The sequence below is a fragment of the Acomys russatus genome, chromosome 27 (genome assembly GCF_903995435.1).
Source record: "Acomys russatus chromosome 27, mAcoRus1.1, whole genome shotgun sequence".
In the NCBI taxonomy this organism is placed as follows: domain Eukaryota; kingdom Metazoa; phylum Chordata; class Mammalia; order Rodentia; family Muridae; genus Acomys; species Acomys russatus.
Genome location: NC_067163.1, coordinates 7,650,937 through 7,670,269, shown reverse-complemented (window position 1 = coordinate 7,670,269; position 19,333 = coordinate 7,650,937). Strand labels below are relative to the sequence as shown.

The following is a 19,333-nucleotide window of genomic DNA, read 5'->3' as shown; positions in this document are numbered from 1 at the left end:
CTCCATACCTACCACTAGGTGTGACCAGTTTCCTTAGTGGATTTTAACCCTTTTTTTTTAAGTGCCCAAGAATGAGGATTTCCAAAAACTATATCTGCAAAGGAGGGTATAAAACAGTCAAATAGCACCTGGCCAGGAAGCCAGATCGTGTTCTGCTTTCATTTTACCGCATTCTACATCATGATAGCAGAGAAAATTTGAAGATACTGGAGTCGAACCAGTCAGCCCGCCTTGCCTCACCCATCTCGGCCCCGCCCCCCAAAGGCCCCGCCCCACTCGGCCTAGGCTCCACCCCTCCCGCCCTCACCCACAGCCTCCTTCTCGGCCCAGAACCGCAGCGAGCGCTGGGTGCGTCGCTGCAGCCGCCGGGATGTGACCTTCACCGCCGCCTAGCCAGGATGACCGGAGCCCCTGTTCCGCGGCGTCCGCGGCTCGCTTCAGCTTCCCAGGTGCTCTGACCGCATGCTCACGGCTGCCCGGCTACCCGGCCCGGGCCTCGCCATGCCGCCACCGCCCGGGCCCGCCGCCGCCCTGGGCATTGCGCTTCTGCTGCTCCTGCTGGCCTCCGAGTCTTCCCACAGTGAGTACCGCGCTGGCCCCCAAACCCCACTACCCCCTGGAGTGGGTCACCAGGGCTGCACCCCACCTCAGCATCTTGGTGCCAGATATTCTAGACACCCTGGTATCTTGGCCCCGGACCTCTGGGCTCTAGGCATCATGGACCCGGAACATCCCAGATACGCAGGCATCATGGTCCCTGGAAGCCCCAACCCTGCACGTTCCACCCGTGAGTGGGTGCAGGTTGACTGCATACCCTTTTTTCTGCAGCTGTGCTGCTGCGGGCGCGCGAGGCGGCGCAGTTCCTGAGGCCCAGGCAACGCCGCGCCTACCAGGTCTTCGAGGAGGCCAAGCAGGGCCACCTGGAACGGGAGTGCGTGGAGGAGGTGTGCACCAAGGAGGAAGCCAGAGAGGTGTTCGAGAACGACCCCGAGACGGTGAGCGGGCGCCAGGGTCTCAGGGTGGAGCCTGCGCGCCCCAGAACCCGCACTTCTGGGTGTCACAACTCCTGACTCTCACCCTGCGGAGGTCCGGGGGAGCCGGGGACTGTGGAATCCCAGACGCCTTTTCTGGAGGCTTGAGGATTCTTGTGGGGAGCGCATTGCAGCGGGCACCCCAGAACCCTTAGACACTGAGCTTTGTTACCCACCCTTTCGCACTTGTCCACTCTTGAGCCCCAGTTCCCCAGGTACCCCAGGTCCACATCTTTTCCGGAGCAGGAGGCGTGCCCTAGAGTGAGGTCCACTGAGGCCCCTTCTGTCGACTGAGGGGAAACCCTTCCAAGGACATGCGCAAACTAAACCTTCCCCTATGCCCCCACCCTAACCCCTAATCCTAAATGAAAGGGAAAGAAATGCACTGATTTGAAACTTCAGGGGCTTTCTCAGGTTGTCCTGCCCCTAAAATTGGATTGGAGGGTGAGGGGTGGAGCTCCTCTCTGATCTTCCTCCAGAGGGACCCAGAGTTTTCCTGAAAGAGGAATTGAAAGATCTTAAGGCTGGAATTGCTTGCAGCAGCAGGTCCAAAAATACGATGGCCGGAATTGTGCAAAGAACATGCGGATGGGAGGGTGGAGAGGCACGTGGGGAAGGGCCAGCACCTGCCTCGGCGAGGGCTGTGCTGGCCCAGGACAGACTTCTATTAATAATATCCTTGGGCAGTGGGATGGGCACACAGCCAACTGCAGCCAGCAGCCCATGTGTGCACAGGAGTCTCCACAGAAGGTGACTGTGAGAGCTGAGTGGGTTCGTGGGGGGAACACGCCCCAGATTAGGGCATGCCTGAGGTGAAGCTCTGGACTCGAAGCACACAGGCGCTCACAGGGATGCAGAGGGCCTCCTGCCACCTGCCAAGTTGGTATGATTTCACAACTTTGGGTTCTACTGGCATTTTCCTTTCAAAGAATTCTTCTGGGATGAAATAAGGGTCACGTGATGAAAGGATGGATCTGTGTGAGCCACCGGGGCCCTTGCTTTGACTTGTGTCTAAATCGGCTGACTGGACAATCCCTGTCAAAGCTGCTTTTCTGATACCGGTGACACAGCTGTTGAGTGTCACCATAGCTGCTTTGGCACTGCTACCCAGTGTTGGAAGCCAAGATCAGGTGACAAGCTGTGCCCCACCCCCCAACCCTCACCCCTGTACTGCCCCAGGCATCAACAGCAGCATAGGGGCAGATGGCTGATCTTTTTGTACCCTTGCTGGTTTCCTGTTTTGATGATTCCTCTTGACCCTGTAAGTCCAACTACTGACAAATCTGAGGCAGGGCCCCCAGTCCTTGCTCACCTGGGCTGTGGACTTAGGTGCCTGGTTCTGTGTGCTACAAACTCCACCTCCCATGGAGTGTGGACAGGGCTTGTGGTGACACGAGTGGAGAGCAGTGGCCACCGCCCAGTCGTGGAGCCCTGCCCCCTCTGCAGCCTGCCTGCCAGGGCAGACAGGCCCAAGCTAGCCCCTCCTGGCTGCCTGGACATGGAGCTGGTTTTAATTGCTTGTATGTTTTAATTATAATTTTTTTTATTTGCCAATTTTATGTGAAATGAAAACATGAGAAGGAGCAGTGTATTTCAGGGTCCCTGTCTCCTAAGAGCAACTTCTCTTCGGTCCACGGGAGGGTTTTCCGATTCTGTCTGCATTTGAGTAAAACTCCAGATTACAATTCAGGGAAGGGCAGTCCCCTCTGGTCCTGCCACAACCTGTCTCCATCAGGACTTGGCAGACACTTGTTTCCATCAGAAGCATCTAGAACTGTCCCCTCTGCAACCCCTACACCCCAACGCGTGCATTTTCCTCTCATGAGTCAGCTGGGTGCCTGACCTGTGCCTCTTGCCTGCAGAATGCAAACTGCTGAGGCTGATGTCTGGCCTGCACCTCACCCCCTTGCAGAGTTCCAAATCCAGAGCTCTTTCTTGACTGCCACCGCTTTGATCGGGCTGCTGGTCACTTTTCTCCTCTTGCCTTGACCCTATGGGATATGGGGCAAGCCTCAGGAAGGGGTTGAGCTATGCTGTGCTCTGGAGACCTGGTGTTCCCCTGCAGGGATCTTTGGCTGGAGCGTCCCCTACTCCAAAGCCCTGGGGAGACCTGGCCAGTGGTCCTAAAAGCTCATTTCTTGTGTTGAAGGAGGCTCATAAAATGGTCTAGACAAGTGGCCTGCAGCATTGTATATGACAATGAGAAACTGTGGTCTGCAGATCACTTGCCAGACCAGATTCTCACAGTGGCCCTCGGGAGTCCTCACTGGCCAGGCAGGACCTGCACATAGGGGCTGATGTTGTAAGTACCAGTTTAGGGCAGAAGGGCCAGGTCTGGGAATCCCGCAGGCCTAGGCTTGGCCACCTGCACAGCTGTGACCCACAGAGACCAGAAATGGTGAAAAGCAGAGAGTGGAGATTTAGTCACCTCACACTAAGAAAGAGGAACAGATCAAGGGGCCTAGTGGTTTTCGGGTTGTTTTGGGTGATGCTGACATGAATTTAGGTTTAAATAGAAGGACCGGGGCGTGGGGGCCTGAGATATGCATAGTTAAACAGGGCCATCAAGTGAGGTCCGGCTGGCACCAACTCAATGCTGGTTCTGCAAAGTGGTTGGAGGAAGCCCTTATTCCTTGAGGGGCCAAGGTGGTCCTCAGGAATGCATCTTCCTTCATAATAATTGTTCTCAGTGATCTCCGAGACTCTGTTGTTTCTTGAAACCTTTAACTTCCCTTGGGCATCCGGGACAAGACAAAATATTGACCTTCCTGCACTCTTATCATCGCTGTGCAGTTAACCTTGCAGGCGAATGAAGTGGACCTGTGTCTCCCGGTTTTAAGTAGACAGTGCCTGAGCGATTAGGAGGGGCTCCATGCAAACATGAGCAAGTGACCTAAAGTAAAGCAGACAGATGCAAAGTGAAGGTGGAGGTGCCAAGGCTGTCATCCAAGTCCCCTGGTGGGCTTGACTGAGGAGTCAGTGTTTTCTTTTTTGGTAAAAGGGCTCAGTGCTTGTTAAACTCCTAATTGTGGGCTCCCTGTTGTTGTGGACTTGCAGTGCTAGGGTAGACCTGCCTCCTGTGGCTCTGACTGGTGCCCCAGGCCAATTGTAGCTAACACACCTGTGGCTCCTTCTCCTTCCTAGTCATTCCCAGGCCCCTGGGGGAGGGGTGAGAATGTGCCATCATACTGGGTGGGCCTAGGCAGCTGGAACCAGGGGCTAACTCCCCTGTGAGGAACCATCGGGTTTGGTTTGGTTTGGTTTGGTTTTCTCACTGTGTGTGGGAAGAGCCTGGCCCTTTCTGTTCAGTTGGGATTTCTTCTGGCCCTGGGAGGGAAAGTACCAGACCTTGGCCCTCCAGTGAACAGAGTGCATTTCACAGATGCTGGTAGCTTCTGGGGGGGGGGGGGATTGCAGGTCCCCTTCCACACACTTCCTGTGCGCCTCCACCCTCCAGCCTCAGTGGCTGCTCCCATATGGTGGCAGCCTGGCCAGCCACGTCTAATCACTCTGTCCCTTCTCTTCCCCCACAGCTTCTCTGTTATCTGCTTCCCCTTTTTATTGTATCTTTACTGTCCCTTCCGGGCACTTTGTCCACGCTGGCTGGGTTCCCTGGCCCAGTTGCTAATTCAGAGAGGCCCTGGGATTGTAGCTCTGGCCCAGGTGAGGTCCTCCCTCCCGCAGATCTCTTCAGTAATTTACCTAATCCTTTAAGGCTGTGTCTTGAGGCTGTTTGCCTGAGCTGTTCCTAACCAAGAAGTTAATCCCAGCTGGAGCCTCTGCCCCATCCTTTGAGCCTTACCTACCAGCAGGGCAGGGAAAAGTCAGGCCGGCTTGCTGATTGGCACCTTGTTTTTATTTAAGGTACAAAGTGCAGTATTGCCAAGATTCCTAGTGGGTTGGCTGGCTGTGGAGATTAGTCCTCCAGGAGCTGAAAGACAGTCCTCTCCTTCCCTATCCGTCTCTCAGTAGCTCTGATTCATTCTCTCTCCCTGTCCCAGTGTGGTGGCTCTTCTCTGCTGTTGCTGGTGACCCTGGCAAAAGCAGAGCTCCTGTCTGAGGCTTAGAGAGTGGAGTTGGAAGCCTTTATCTGCTGACAGCCCCCGCTGTGCCAGCACTTCCCTGCACAGGCTTTGGCTTTGACCTTGACAGAATATAAAGTGTGGTTTTGTGTTTGCGAGGGGTTTTTCTAGGAGCTGGCACTGTGAGAAGCTGAAAACGTCAGTTCTTTTCCCCTAAGCTGCATGGACACGCAGTACATGAGTAGAGCAATGGGTCGCAGGGCCCACCTGGAGTCCGCTGAAGTGTTTAAGCTTGTGGTGATGAAAAACACATTGCCACACGAGCCCTCAGACCTGCCGTAGAGCTAGCTTTGAGAGGGTCTCACAAGCACCCCCTCTGGACCCAAGCTCTGTCCTCAGAGTGGGATTGGCTAGCAGCTCCTACCTCAGTGGTCCCAGAGCCCCTCCCTGAGCCCTTTGCTCTTCAGGGGCGCTCACAGACTGAACTGCTTACAGGGCCACCACAGCTGTTTTGTAGAATTGCTTCCTTGTTCTACCCTTAGGCACTCAGGGGGTCTCCCCCAGAATCTGAAAGCTCTCCCCTTGCAGCTGTGCCTCCCTGTCCCTACAGAGAACGTTCCCCAGACTCAGGTGAACAACACTGTCTACATCTTGACACCTTCACACTCTGTGTGCAGAGCTGGTGAGGCAGAACACTCCATCCCACACCGAGCAGTGCTCTGATGCTCAAAGTTCACTGGGAGTGCACACTCCATGAAGCCTGGCCTACCGACGGTCTGTGGGAGTGAACGTTCATGGGACCTATGTATGGGTGTGAGCGTTCTGTAGCGCCTGACCCTGCCCATGGGAGCGGGTTGGGGAGGCGGGGCCTGTCTATGTCTGAAGCCCTAGTATGATTACAAATGTAAAGGAGAATGATGTTCTGCACGTGGCAGCTACTGCGCAAACTGGAGCCTTCTCAGCTGTGTGGCCTGGGGTGGCAGTTGGGGGTGTCCTTTTCACAATTATAAGAAGTGATATCAGTTCCCCCCACTTTGGGCTCAGATGCACCTCCATCTTGATTATGCATGTGTCTGGCGCTGTCCTCCCTCCCGCATGGATGGGTTTTGTCTGTCTTTGGAGCATGAACTGCCTTCGGCCTTCATCTGATCAGGCAGCCATCAAAGCTGTCCAGCTGCAGCCTGCCTGGTGAGGCCCTCCAAGGAGGCCAGGAAGAGAAAGATTGACAGCTGGAAGCTGTGGGCACGATCCTGCCTGGTCCTGTGCAGCGAGATGAGTTCTGAGCCAGGTCACTCTCAGGGAGCTTCGAAGGCCACTGGATACTTCAGAGCTGGGTGTCGCAATCGCTTTCTCCTTCCAGGAGAAAGCTTGGCCTTGTACTGGCCTCCAGCCAGACCTACACCAGTACTGTTAGGGAGGATGGGCAGTGCTCTTAGCTTTGGCCTTACCGTGTGCATGGCCGTGAAAGGCTCTTCCCAGCCATGTAAACATGAACTACTCCTCCTCCTCCTCCTCCTCCTCCTCCTCCTCCTCCTCACACCTGCTGGCTGCATCCCCACATTTGGCTATATGATATGAAAGGCATTTTGTCATCTAAGTTCCTTCCTGATAGTCTTTCTAAAATTGTAGGAAAGCACCCTATCACGCCTAGTCATGAGGACCTTACTCCCGGCTACTCCATCCCTGTTAGCTCAGTTGTCATCCACATAGCCCCTCACCCATGAAAGAAAGGTGAGAGAAGACAAACAGGTATTCCTGTCACATTGCAGGCAGGGTGAGTGCTCTGCTTGGGGTCAGTGGCAGTGGGCCTGTAGCTCACAACATTCCTGAACAGACTTCTAGTCATCCTGTCACTGGCCCAAATAGGGCTTATATACACTGTGTACAGTGTGGGGATACTGAGACAGAAAAGTGCTGTCACATGCAGCCTTGTGCCTCTGCCAGAACACTTGTTTACCAAGAGAATGTATGTAAACCAGTGACAAGGAACATCTAAGGATGAAGAGAACTGTGCCGGATGGGTCTAAGTTAACTTGACTCAAGCCAAAAGTCATCTGAAAGCAGGGAGCCTCTCTTGAGAAAGTGTCTGCATAGGATCAGGCTGTAGACCATGTTCTTAATTAATGATCAGTCGAGGAGGACCCAGCCCACTGCGGGTGATGTTAGCCCTAGGTTGCTGGTCCTGAGTTTTATTTGGAAGCAAGCTGAGCAAGCCATGAGGAGCAAGCCAGTAAGCAGCACCCTCCATGGCCTCTGCATCAGCTTCTTCCTCCAGGTTCCTGCCTGGTTTGAGTTCCTGTCCTGACTTCCTCCAATGATGAGGTACAATATGTGTAAATCAAATAAACCCGTTCCTCCCCAACTTGCTTTCGGTCATGGCATTTCATTGCAGCGATAGGAACCCTAAGACTGAGGTTGGTACCAGGATGATGGGGTACTTCTGTGACAGACCTGACATGTGTTTTGGGAAGGCTTGTGGAAGGACTTTGAAACTTTGGACTAGCAAAGCCATTGGGTGTAGATCTCAATAGATTGTTCTATAGGAGTGTGGAAGATAAGAGTCTGCACAGTGCAGACAACAGAGGCCTGGCCTGTGAAGTTTCAGAGGAGAGTTTAAAGGCTCCATTGGGCCTGTGGTTAACAAGATTCTAAAACTACTAAGGTGGAACCTTTGCTTTGCTGGGATACTTGATGCTGGTCAGCTGGAGGTGAGAAGTTAGCGGTTACCGAGAAGAGGCCAGCATCACTGGGGTAAAGTCTTCTGGAGAGCGTTTCCTGAGAGTCAGCACACAGATGCTGTGCTCAGACATGGCCAGAGTTGTACCTTGTGCTGGTAGCTGAACTTGGGCGTGTAAGAGTCACCCAGGTGGTGCTGGTGTTGTAGGTGTGAAGGGGTCACAGAGAGCAACCGAGGCTTGGCACTGTGTGACAGGTTTAGGGTTCCTGAAGACAGCCCAGGAGAGGCTGTTGGGTGAACCCGCAGCCCAGTTGCAGAGGAAGACCCCAGCGTTTTGGAGATTCCAGAACCATGGGATGACCACCAAGAACAGCAGTGGTGGTGGAGTGGAGCCAGCAGGAGCCTAGAAGACGAGCTGTGTGTGCTGCAGAGGGTAGACAGAGCCAGAGAAAGGAGCCAAGCCCCTTAGAGGGGCCGACAGCTGAGAAGTTTCAAAGCTTTTTGGATTTTTTAAGAGTCCAGATATTGCCAGGCATGATGGTACACACCTTTAATCCCAGCACTCAGGAGTCAGAGGCAGGAGGATCGCTGTGAGTTCGAGGCCAGCCTGGTCTACAAAGTGAGTCTAGGACAGCCAAGGCTACATAGAGAAACCCTGTCTCGAAAAACCAGGGCGCGGGGGGGGGGGGGGGGGGGAAGAGTCCAGATATTTTTAAGGGACTGCCATTTTAATGTCTTTGAATTTGTAAAGACTGTGAGCCTTTTTTTTTTTTTTTTAACATTTTTTTATGTTTTAAGTGTGAGATCTTGGGGATGAATGAGAAAGAAAAGGTTGTGACTTAGTGTTGATGTGTTTGTGTGTCAAGTTGACCAGGGTCAATTGTGTTGAATAACTTTATGTCAACTTGACACAAACTAAGGTCATCTGAGAGAGCCTCAATTAGGAAAATGCCTCCATAAGATCATGCTGCAGGGGATTGTCTTAATTACAGATTGATGAGAGAGGGCCCAGTCATTGTGGGCAGGGCCATCCCTGGGCTGCTGGTCCTGGTTCTGTAAGAGAGCAGGCTGAAGAGCCATGAGAAACAGATCAGGCAACAGCAGCCTCCAAGGCCTCTGCATCAGCTCCCGCCTCCAGGTTCCTGCCCTGCTTGAGTTCCTGTCCTGGCTTCAAGGGTGAGGAGTTATGTGGACAAGGAAGCCAAAGAAATCCTTTCCTCCCCAACTTGCTTTCGCTCATGGTGTTTCATGGTGCCTGAGACGAGATCTCTGTGTCCTTGACCTGAGTTCCTACCTGGAATGTTCCTGTCTTTCTACATGCGTTTTCTCAGGCCACATGCAGCAAGGCACCCACTAACTAGCTACAATGACATCGGCTTGCCTCTTCCTGAAGGTGACCAGTCACGCCCTGCAGTCATCCTGCAGTAGCTGAGTCAGCAGAGGCCTCCTGTCCCTACGCTTCTCCCAGCATCATCCCTTCTGAACAGAGCTGCTAAGCAGTGCTACCTTTGAGGGCGCCACTGTGCAAGATTCTGGCTTGGCGTTCCTGTCTCCAGCCTTGATTAACCAGTTATGGTCCTTTTTAAGGGGCCTCAGGCTGTGCCGGCTAACTGTTGCCTTTCTTCTCTTCCCACAGGACTACTTCTATCCAAGATATCAAGGTGAGTTAAAGGTACTACTGTAGCTTTATTCTCATACAAGCACGGTGTCTGTTTCGTGTTACCCCATTAGCGTGCTGTTCCTGGGAGAAGGAAGCTAGCTGTGAGGTTGGAGCTGTCAGGAGCTCTCAGGCCAGTGTGGTTTTTATTCCATCATATTCCAATGCTCAGTGCTCAGTGCTATTGTTTGCAGATGTCTTCGGTTGATTCCAGGCCCCGCCCACATCTGGAAGACTGGTTAACTGAGTGCTGTCAGGACTCTGTACCTCTGAGGCTATTTAGGACTTTTCCCACCAAAAAATAATTTTGCTTGTATGTGGTGTGTTTTCCCACATCTGCTCTATTATCAGCTAAAACCTAGAACCTTGCAGAAGGCTTTTACATAGCTTGCCGGACAGGAGTGCACACACACCCTCAGCCACTGGAGTGGGCACACAGAGACATGGAAAATATCAATAAGTTCCTGTTTGTTGTTTGTTTCTCTGAGTAGCCTTGCCTGTCCTGGAACTCACTCTGGAGACCAGGCTGGCCTCAAACTCAAAAATCCACCTGCTTCTGCTTCCTGAGTGCTGGGATTAAAGGTGTGCACCACCATCACTCTGCTCCAGTGTGCTCTTACAGGAAAGACAAAAAATAATAGGGTTCTAGTGCTCGCTTTGGCCCCACAGATACTAAAAATTAGGGTTCTAGTCTAGAAGATGGTCACTTTGCTTCCTAAGAAGCCCTTATTAGCTTTAGCATAAGGGGAGGGGTTAGCTCGTCCCAGTAGGAGGTCTCTGTAGGTGTGCAGTCTCAAGCTGTAGGCCTGGGGAAGAGGAAGCCACAGTTGCTTGTCTTTGTAAACACTGATAATAGTTTGTAAACACTCACTTTCTGAGTCCCAAGGAAAACTTTGCCATTCCTCCTGATCCTGGCCCATATGGGTAATGGCTTTACCAATTTCCCATGGGCCCGTCGGGCTCGAAGTCCTCCGCAAGCAGTGCCTGTGTCACACAATACACACTCATTCAGGACTTCGCTCACTCAGGGCTTTCTCTGATCCCTGCACCAGCCCAAAAAGCCTTGGGCCATCTCTAGTGCCAAAGCCGAGGGGGACAGTTAGCCCCCACACACGCATCCTCACTGTACTGTACTTGTTTTGACCACACTGTCTTCCCACATGTGGACAACCGACAGTGACAGGTGGCTGAACACCAGCATACACGGCCATCGTGTGTTGCATGTGTTCCTGTGCCATGCTCCTGGCTCTCCTGTGGAACACACATGTCGGCCACGTCTAGTGCACCACAGGATGAGAAGCCGCCTCAAGAGCGCTTCTGTCTTCAGGCTAAGAGCAATGTTTCCTGCCCGGGCCATGGCGATCTTGAAGTTCAGCTTTGGCCATAGTCACACTGCACTGCACTCTGGGTAGTCTGTGCGATGGGAGCCCCAGCACCTCACTGTTCTGGGGTCAATGCTCTGTCACACTGAGTGTCTTTTCCTGCTGACACCACCAGGTAGACCATACACTTCACCAAAAACCCACGGTGTCCCGGCAGAAAGAAATGGCCGTTTGTCTCTGATTTGGACTCCTGTTCCACCCCAAGGGTGACGAGTGACTGTGCTGTCTGTCTCTTTCTTTCAGAGTGCATGAGGAAATATGGCAAGCCCGAAGACAAAAACCCAGATTTTGCCACATGTGTTCAGAGTAAGTGTCCCCTCCTGTCTCACTTGAAGCATGTGCTGGGTACTGGGCAGCCGTGGGACGAAGCTGCTGGATGGGTGGGGGAGGGGATCTGCCAGGAACGCCCAGTTCTGTTCCTTGCACGCCTAACTTTCTTTTTAAGAAAGTACCTCTTGGTTTTTTGTTTTTAATGAACAATAAATGTACTCGCTAGAAGGGTTTAAATAGTTCATAGGGTATGATGTGCACCCCGCCACCTCCCATCAGGCAGGCAGGACCATCCTTCAGCCCTGTTTGCACCTGGAAGTACAGAAATGGCCTCTGTACACTTGGACCACCCCACCCCCACCCTGGTTTGGAGTCCCTTCCCAGGCAAGGGCACTCACATCTCCCATCTGATGCCGTGGCTCAGCTGAGCCCACGTAGATTGGCCAGCTTTGGAGTTATTTTGATTCCATCACTACAAAGCTAGAGTGATGTCTTTATGCACCTGTCCACAGTCCTGGACCCTAAGGCAGGGCCAGTGACAAACCTAATTCAGTTTTCTTTCTGAGAAAGCCTGTAACTCTTGATACATGTTATAACAAGGATGGCAATTTCTTTCCTTATACGTTCTAATTTGTTGGTACATGTGAAATTAGTGATCCCGGGCATTAGCCTTTTTTCCCAGGACTCTGTAGAGTTATTCTGTTGCTTTGGTTGGTGGCTAGTACTGCGGCTTCAGAGCCTCTTAAGGCCTTTTGGATTGCAGTGACACCATCTGGATAGGGCTGGATATTCTGCTCCTGCAGGGGTAGGTGGCCTGGGACTGCACTCCAGGCGCATGCCCTGAGCTGACTGGAGGATAACCCTCCTGTGTGCTGTATATGTTAGATTCATTTGCCAGATGTCTTGCCAGCTCAGGATAGAGACTTTACCCAAGTCCCTGACATGAAGCTACCTCCTGCCTGGCTTTGCTCATCACAGGTCCCATGAGCACGCACCTGAGCTGTCACTGTCTGTGCCCTCATGGTGGCTGTACAAAAGTGCCCTGATGACTCACAGTATCCTTCTTCTGAGCCATGGGAAGATAGGGCCACATGCCGAGCCCCACCTGCCGGCCTTTGTGTCTGGTTCCTTGCCTTGCTATCCGTGGCATGTCACAGCTTTGGTTCTCTGGTTGTCAGTTTTTGCTAAAAATTAACCCAAAAGTCTTGAAGGCCCCATTCTTGGCATTTTCTAGAGAGCCTAGACCTCGCCGTAGACAAGCCTTGGTCCTAACAGGCCTTCTGAGAACCCAACACCTCTCACCTCGTGGGGGCTGGTCACCATGCCAGCTGCAGCTACAGTGGCAGGGAGAAGCCATAGCCTGAGCGTGGACTCTGCCCTCTCGGTGCCAGGAAGGACGTTGGCTCCCATTCCTTGCCTTTCTCATAAACCATCCCTGGTTCCCTGGCATGTCCAGTGGGATCCTCTGATAGACATGTTGCCAATAAGGTCACTCCCCACAGACTACCTCAGGCAGTGGTGTACAAGTCATTCATTAGAATTTCCCAAGGGTCAGGGCTCCTTTCTGGGCCCAGAACAGAGAGTCTAGACTGGACAGGACCGCTACCCAGGTCCTGACTTGCCACCTGGAGAGCCAGTTCACACAACATTCTGCACTGACAGCCACACAAAGGAACCAGGATAAGCCGTTAACTAAGAATAGCAACCGCCTGGGGAATAGCTCCGTAGGCCTCTCCATGCCTGCACAGCGCTGTCCATGCCTTCACCTTTCTGGAATGTGTCGCTCTCACTGCAGAAAAGTTCTCTGGGCACCTGCCAAGAGTCAAACGCTGGACTTGGTGAATTTTCAACAGGAAAAGAAGTGACATGTAGTGGCTGGCATTCCTCTAGGGACAGAGGGACAAGGGTTGGGGTGTTGTCTCTGTGTTGGGGGGACTCTCTTAAAAATATTACCCCATGGGAAGTTGGCGCTGCCTCAGCCCCTGGCCTGAGGACAGATTTTGCAATGGGTGGCTGTGGCATTCTTGGCTGAGTTAACCAGCCCTCATGCCAAATTCGCCAGTGTAAACTTCAGAAATAAGTTTAACCCTCCTACCAGACACTTCAGTGAACTGAACCCCATATCCTGGCTTCAGTGGGCTCCCCCAAGTCCATAACAACTGTGGGACGATGAGGACCTCTGGTCCTGATCACTCACTTACAGGCCACTCTGGTTTTACCCAGCCCCTACGTGCTTAAGGAAAAAATGACATCGTATAATGATCTTAAAGAAACCACTCTACAGGAATCTCAAAAATACTTGAAGACTCGCAGACATGCTGTTGGCTGCAGTTTGTGCAAACCCAACAGACTTTAGATGCAAACGTGGAAAGGCCACTGGGAGGTGAGGGTGGGAATCAGATCTCAGAGTCTCCCCGAGAAGCCTAGACTTGCTTCCCAGGCCTGCTGTGGGCTCACTCGGCACCCAGCCCAGCCTGGCCCGGTACAAGCAGAGGTTGCCAGCGATCAGGCTGACCTGAAAACCCTGGATGAGCAAAAAACGCATCCAGGAAGTCCAGGGGTTGGCTCCTGCCTTCTTATGCCTGGTGCCCTGCCCTGTCCCTGCCAGGCAGCAAGAACCCTCTTCATCTAGAGTTTAGGTGTGGGAAGCAAAAGACCACTTGTGGGTAGGGTCCCCGAAACAGAACAAACACTGATGTGGGGGGGACCTGAAAGATTTTTGGCATCCTGCTAGGATGACCTCCCGGAGACGTTAGCCAGTGTTCCTAACGCCTTTCTGGCTTGGCCTGAAACTGCTCCCTGTAAATCAAGAAGGAACAAATGCTGGCTTCAGACCTACACTGGCAGTGAGTAAGTTAGGGATGCCCAAGAGCTGACAACAAGAATCAAAGTCAGAGATGGGAACTGTCGTCATATTCAAAATGGCTATTCACCAACTGAAAGCAGAAGAAACAAGTAAGTACCTCTCAGCTGCTTCTCAGGGAGGGACAGCTCAGGCTCCATGCTTCTCCTCAGCCCTTGGGTCTCAGCTTTTCATGTACTGCAGAGGGCCCACCCAGCCCTGAATGTCCTGTGGGATGCCAGGTAGAGTGGAGTATCACCTACCAGTGTGAGTCATGATGTTGAGGAATACCAGTATGGCTATGCTCTAGAGGTGATGGATGACCCCTGACCCCTGACCTCTGGTGCAGACCCGGGGCTTGGGTGGCCAGATGACACTGACCACACTCTTGAGGACAGGAGGGAAATGGAGTTGGTTACCTTCATCCAATCAGAGTGCTGGGTGTGCTGTGTGGGGTGAGCCCCATTTCACATCCTGTAACAGGCTTTGGCTAAGTAATAGATAGGACAGACATGAATCGAGGATAAGGAAGCAAGCAGCATCGAGATGTTTAACAGGTAGCAAAATACCTCTGGGTGATTGAATGCCACTCCAAGTAGGAGACTGGTCTAGACACGGATCAGGGGAGACTGATCAGAGCTGGGAAGTGGCACCCCTTGAGAGAGTCACAGGAAGCTGACACCCCCATGTGTCCCTAGAACCTCCAGAAGAACAGTTCTCTTGTGGGTTGTGACCCTTTGGGTCAAATGACCCTTTCACAGGGGTCTCCCTAAGATCTTCAGAAACCCCAGATAGTTACATTATGATTCATAACAAAAGCAAAGTTAACAGGAAGTAGCAAAGGAAATAACGTTATGGGTTGGGGGGGGGTCACCTCAACATGAGGGGCTGTATTAAAGGGCTATAGCATCAGGAGGGGCGAGAACCGCTGCCCTGGAACTCTCTAGCTCTTGGTAGATAGGAGCCACCCCCACCCACCCACCCAGGCAGACCGTAGGTCCTTCAGATGGGGCAGAGAGAAGGGCCCGGGGCTCCTATGCTCTGGGTCATGCCCACATCTGCTCAACCTCTGAAAGGATTCTTTGAGAGCGGGATATAATAATGGCTTTCTGTGATTTCCCAACCTTAGCATTGAAGCACATGCTGGGTTTTCCCCCCACGAAGGCATGGTCCTGGCTGTGTCTCAAGGTCTCAGCTCTGTTCCTAAGGAGTCATGGAGGGAAGAGCGTTGAAAGGTCTTTTAACTGTGTCCTAGAAGTTAAAGGCCGAAGCTGTATGGCCCCTGGGTCGTGTTCAGTTGGCCACTGCACACCTGACTTGATGCCTCCGTGTGGAGATCCTGTGTGTTTGGCAGCGATGCTGGGCTCTGAAAGAGCCTTCCTGCCTATGCAGTGGACTCCACCAATGCTGTGTTCTGTAGAGAGAAAGTGCCCGAGTCTTCCTAGGGCATCTAGAAGACCCATTTCCTGGGCGGCATGATCCAGCAGCTCCTCTTTGCGTAGCTCAGTGACAGTAGCCCACTCCCAGTAGACCTGGGTGGTGTTTCTGGAACTGGTCCCAGTGCCTTAAAAGTTTTTCACATTTGTCTCTGTCCCAAGATGGGGACCCTCCATCACAGCTTAGCCTGCTTTGGAACCCCTGGGAGCTCCACTGGGGCCACCCCAGAGACTCGGATCACCCCCAACTATGTGAGGTGGTGCGGCTGTCAGAGAAATCCTGAGTGGTTTTCTTTTTTGTATCCTCCAATTCAGATCTACCTGACCAGTGCACCCCCAACCCTTGTGATAAGAAAGGCACTCAACTCTGCCAAGACCTCATGGGCAACTTCTTCTGCCTGTGCAAAGCTGGCTGGGCAGGCCGTCTCTGTGACAAAGGTGAGAGTCCACAGCCTCACCCTTTCTGTCCTACACACTGCCCTGCCCACGCCTGGGAGCTCAGCCATACCTATAGTCTGGCTTGGGATAGGGCCCTGGTGGCCAACCTCAACATCTGCTACTCCACATGAAAAGCTCCTGAGTACAGCAGACCTGGGTTTTACCTGGAGCTGTACCCCAGCTGATAGGCCGCACCTTGATGTACTCAGGTGCGGGTGTGAGGCGATAGGTAAAACCACAAACAAGACGACCGGCCCTTTACTTGGGGCAGCCCTACTGCGCCCACGGGTCATCTGGATAGACCTGGTCAGGGCGAGACTAGCGGTGTGTAGGTCTCACGGCTGTCGTGCACTGATTGGCGGGTCCATTTTGCCCTTCACCCTGTCCCTTGTGCACCTGAAGACCCTTAGAACTGAGTCTATCTGGCTTTCCCTGCATGTCTCTCTGGCCCTCACACAGTCTGCCTTATCTGCCATGAGGCCAGCAGGGATGTGACCAGGCACGAGTCCCTCACTCTTAGCTTCATCTCCAGATGTCAATGAGTGTGGCCAGAAGAATGGGGGCTGCAGCCAAGTCTGCCACAACAAACCAGGAAGCTTCCAATGTGCCTGCCATGGCGGCTTCTCGCTCGCCTCAGATGGCCGGACCTGCCAAGGTAAGGCTCTTGGCTGTGCAATGATACCTCACTCACCTCCCTATCCTGGGGGAGGGGATGAGCATCCTTTGGAGATGGTCTAGTCCAGCATCCTGGACAGGACCTCCCCCTGCCCCAGGTCAGAGGGCAAGGAAAAGGACCAGGGAGATGCTTATCCACACCAGTGTTTCCAGATACCTTCCAGCCCATGGAGCCTGCAGACAGCCTGTGTAGTCACAAGGCCTAGACCTCTGTAAGTGACTGCAGGGAGCTCAGCAAGATGGCAGGCCCCTGTACCCTAGTGCACCTGCCGGATCTTCCAGACCCTCCCAGTATAGATCTATCTCGCAAGAACACAGAAGCAGATGTGCCTTCCCCACTGTGTGGTCCCGTTTCCATTCAGTCTAGAGCAGGGAGCTCTGACTCAGGGTATAGAGGAACGGCACCCCACTGTGCACTGGTGAAATATGCCCTCCGCTCCAACAGGGATGTATCCGGAGTGTCCCTGAGTAGCTGACACTAGGACTGGACCACAAGAACCTATGTGGATAGTCCAGATGGATGGAGGGAGTGGGGACAACTCAGGACCTGAACACAAAGCTCATCAGACTAATGACTGTTTCCCTCTCCCAAGTTTGGAAAGGGGGGAATAGTTTTTATCTTTATCTACCACAGAGTTCACCTCTCTGACGATCCCAAAGAATATCCTTAGAAGGTGTGTGACTGCATGGTAGTGTTTAGCCTCCGTGTCCTCGTACCTGTGTGAACTGTACAGGAAATGCATATGGGAATGTGCAGGCCTCCCCTCCTATGTCCTCCTTATTACAGGAACAGAGGCCCTCTTGTTGTGGCTCTTGTCCCAAGAGCCCCTACATTTTAGTAGCAGGTTGGGGATACCTGCCTTCCTCTGGGGAGCAATGAAGTTGACAGTTTGCCCAGTGTGGGGTGAGCGGCATGTGGGCTCACCATCACTCGACACCCACGGTGAAGGCACCCTGCCTTCCTCCTCCTGTTCTCCCCGCTCCTGTCCCCAGGCTGTTCTTGCCCTCAGTCCCCAGTGGCCCCTGCAGCTGTCCCAGACCGACCTATACAGCCTCGGCCTGGCTGGATTTGCTTGCAGATGTAAATGAGTGCGCAGACTCAGCTGCCTGTGGGGAAGCACGCTGCAGGAACCTGCCAGGCTCCTACTCCTGCCTCTGTGACAAGGGATACACATACAGCTCCCGGAAGAAGGCCTGCCAAGGTACTCATGCCTCAACCGTCACCCAGGTTACTTCCTTCTCTCACCCTTGTTGGTCACTGCCTGAATGCAGGCTGCATTGCTCCATGGCTGACAAATCATTGGTCCACAGTTCCAGGAGGTTGTTGTACACACGCGAGGGTTGGGAAAATGTCAGGCCCTCCTGGCACTGTCTGTGTCTCTTCATGGAAGAAGACCCCCCTAATGTGAGCCCTCCATCTCATCCCTTTCTCCTGCCCCCATTGTGTCCATACATGTGTGCACACACACCGTGCTTGTGTTCCAGCGTGTACCCAAGTTAGCACACACCTGCGTGTTCACCCTTCTCTAGCCTGCAGTAGACAAAGTGAAGACTGTGTGCCTTGGTAGCCTCACAGTAGATGGGGTATGACGGGGAGGCCTGGGCTGGCCTCTCTCTTTGAAGGTTCACCATGTCCCGAGGCCAGAGACTTGTCTCTCTCTCCAGTCACTCCTTTCTGGAGATGGAAGAGACGCGGAGTGAAAGCCCTGGAGAAGGGCTGAGCCCCCAGAGATGGGAGCACAGAGCTAAGGGCTCAGGAGGACCCTGGCTCACCACCATTCCCCACACAGACACTCTTGGTCCCTCCATCTCTGGGCCAGTCCGTCTGAACCCAGCCCTCAGCTAATCTCCAGCTCGTCATCTCTCCTTAGGAAGCAGGGACCTCAGAGACAAGCCTCTGAGAGGAAACGCTGAGCAGCGGTGTATAGAGTGTGTCTCTGGGGAGAGTGAGTGGGGTCGCACGGTGTGTGGAGGCTTCCCATTCTTACCGTGAGTCCCTTGCTCGGCAGATGTGGACGAGTGTGAGCAGGGACGATGTGAGCAGACCTGTGTCAACTCCCCGGGCAGCTATACCTGCCACTGTGACGGGCGTGGGGGGCTGAAGCTATCGCCAGACATGGATACTTGTGAGGTAGGTGAGCACAGTGCTTGTTAGATTGCCTCATGGAGCCCCAGGGCTGGACTTGTGTAGATCTCTTTGCTACTAATGGGCTATGGGAGGGAAGTTTCTAGAGACTTGGTTCACTGAAAACTCCTACGAGCTCCCAGGACCACACAGCTAGCCAAACCTCTGTTTGGTTGTGTTGACCGAATCTCCATAGCAACTCCCTACTCTCTCAGCCATGTGGCCCTCTGGTGCAGACCCAAGGTGTGATGTCTTCATGCCAGGATATGCAGTGTGTGTACACACACACACACACACACACACACACACACACACACACACACACCATTCACTCAGGGCTCTGTATCAAGCTAAATAAACTACAGGGAAGTTGCCTACTAATGGTATGTTCTGAAAAATAGCAGCAAGGGCTCCAGGTGACCAGGTGCCATGATGCCTTTGCAAGTCACAGTCCTAGGAAGCAAGAGAATCATTTTTCTGTTATGATCCTGAAGTCCAACTCATCCAGGAATTCTCTCTCATGCATGAGAGAGTAACTTCCTGTCCTAGGCTGAAGGGCTGGGGACCCTTGTGTCCCTCATGCCCCTGGAAGCCAGCTCAACCTGCTTTAATTCCGTGCTCTCTCTGGTCAGTGGGAAAACCTACAGCACATAGCCGTTTCCTGAGCCGTGGTCTTCAAGGCTTTTGTGTTGGGTTCATTTTGTAACCATATGCTAAAAATTAATTTCTGTTATTCTCTGTGCTCTTCTATGACTCTGAAAAAAATGTCATAATTGAA

At 53.0% G+C, this 19,333-nt stretch overlaps 1 protein-coding gene across 1 annotated transcript in view; it reads left to right on the top strand.

The window, feature by feature from the left end:
• Positions 1-314: 314 nt before the first annotated feature.
• Gas6 (growth arrest specific 6) overlaps positions 315-19,333 on the top strand; it is a 29,690-nt gene continuing 10,671 nt past the window's right edge. The window contains exons 1-8 of the mRNA XM_051170051.1: positions 315-580; positions 829-995; positions 9,367-9,391; positions 11,013-11,075; positions 15,633-15,755; positions 16,288-16,410; positions 17,510-17,632; positions 18,440-18,561. Coding sequence (XP_051026008.1) covers positions 463-580; positions 829-995; positions 9,367-9,391; positions 11,013-11,075; positions 15,633-15,755; positions 16,288-16,410; positions 17,510-17,632; positions 18,440-18,561 — 864 coding nt within the window. The 5' untranslated portion in view covers positions 315-462. The remainder of the gene's footprint in view (positions 581-828; positions 996-9,366; positions 9,392-11,012; positions 11,076-15,632; positions 15,756-16,287; positions 16,411-17,509; positions 17,633-18,439; positions 18,562-19,333) is intronic.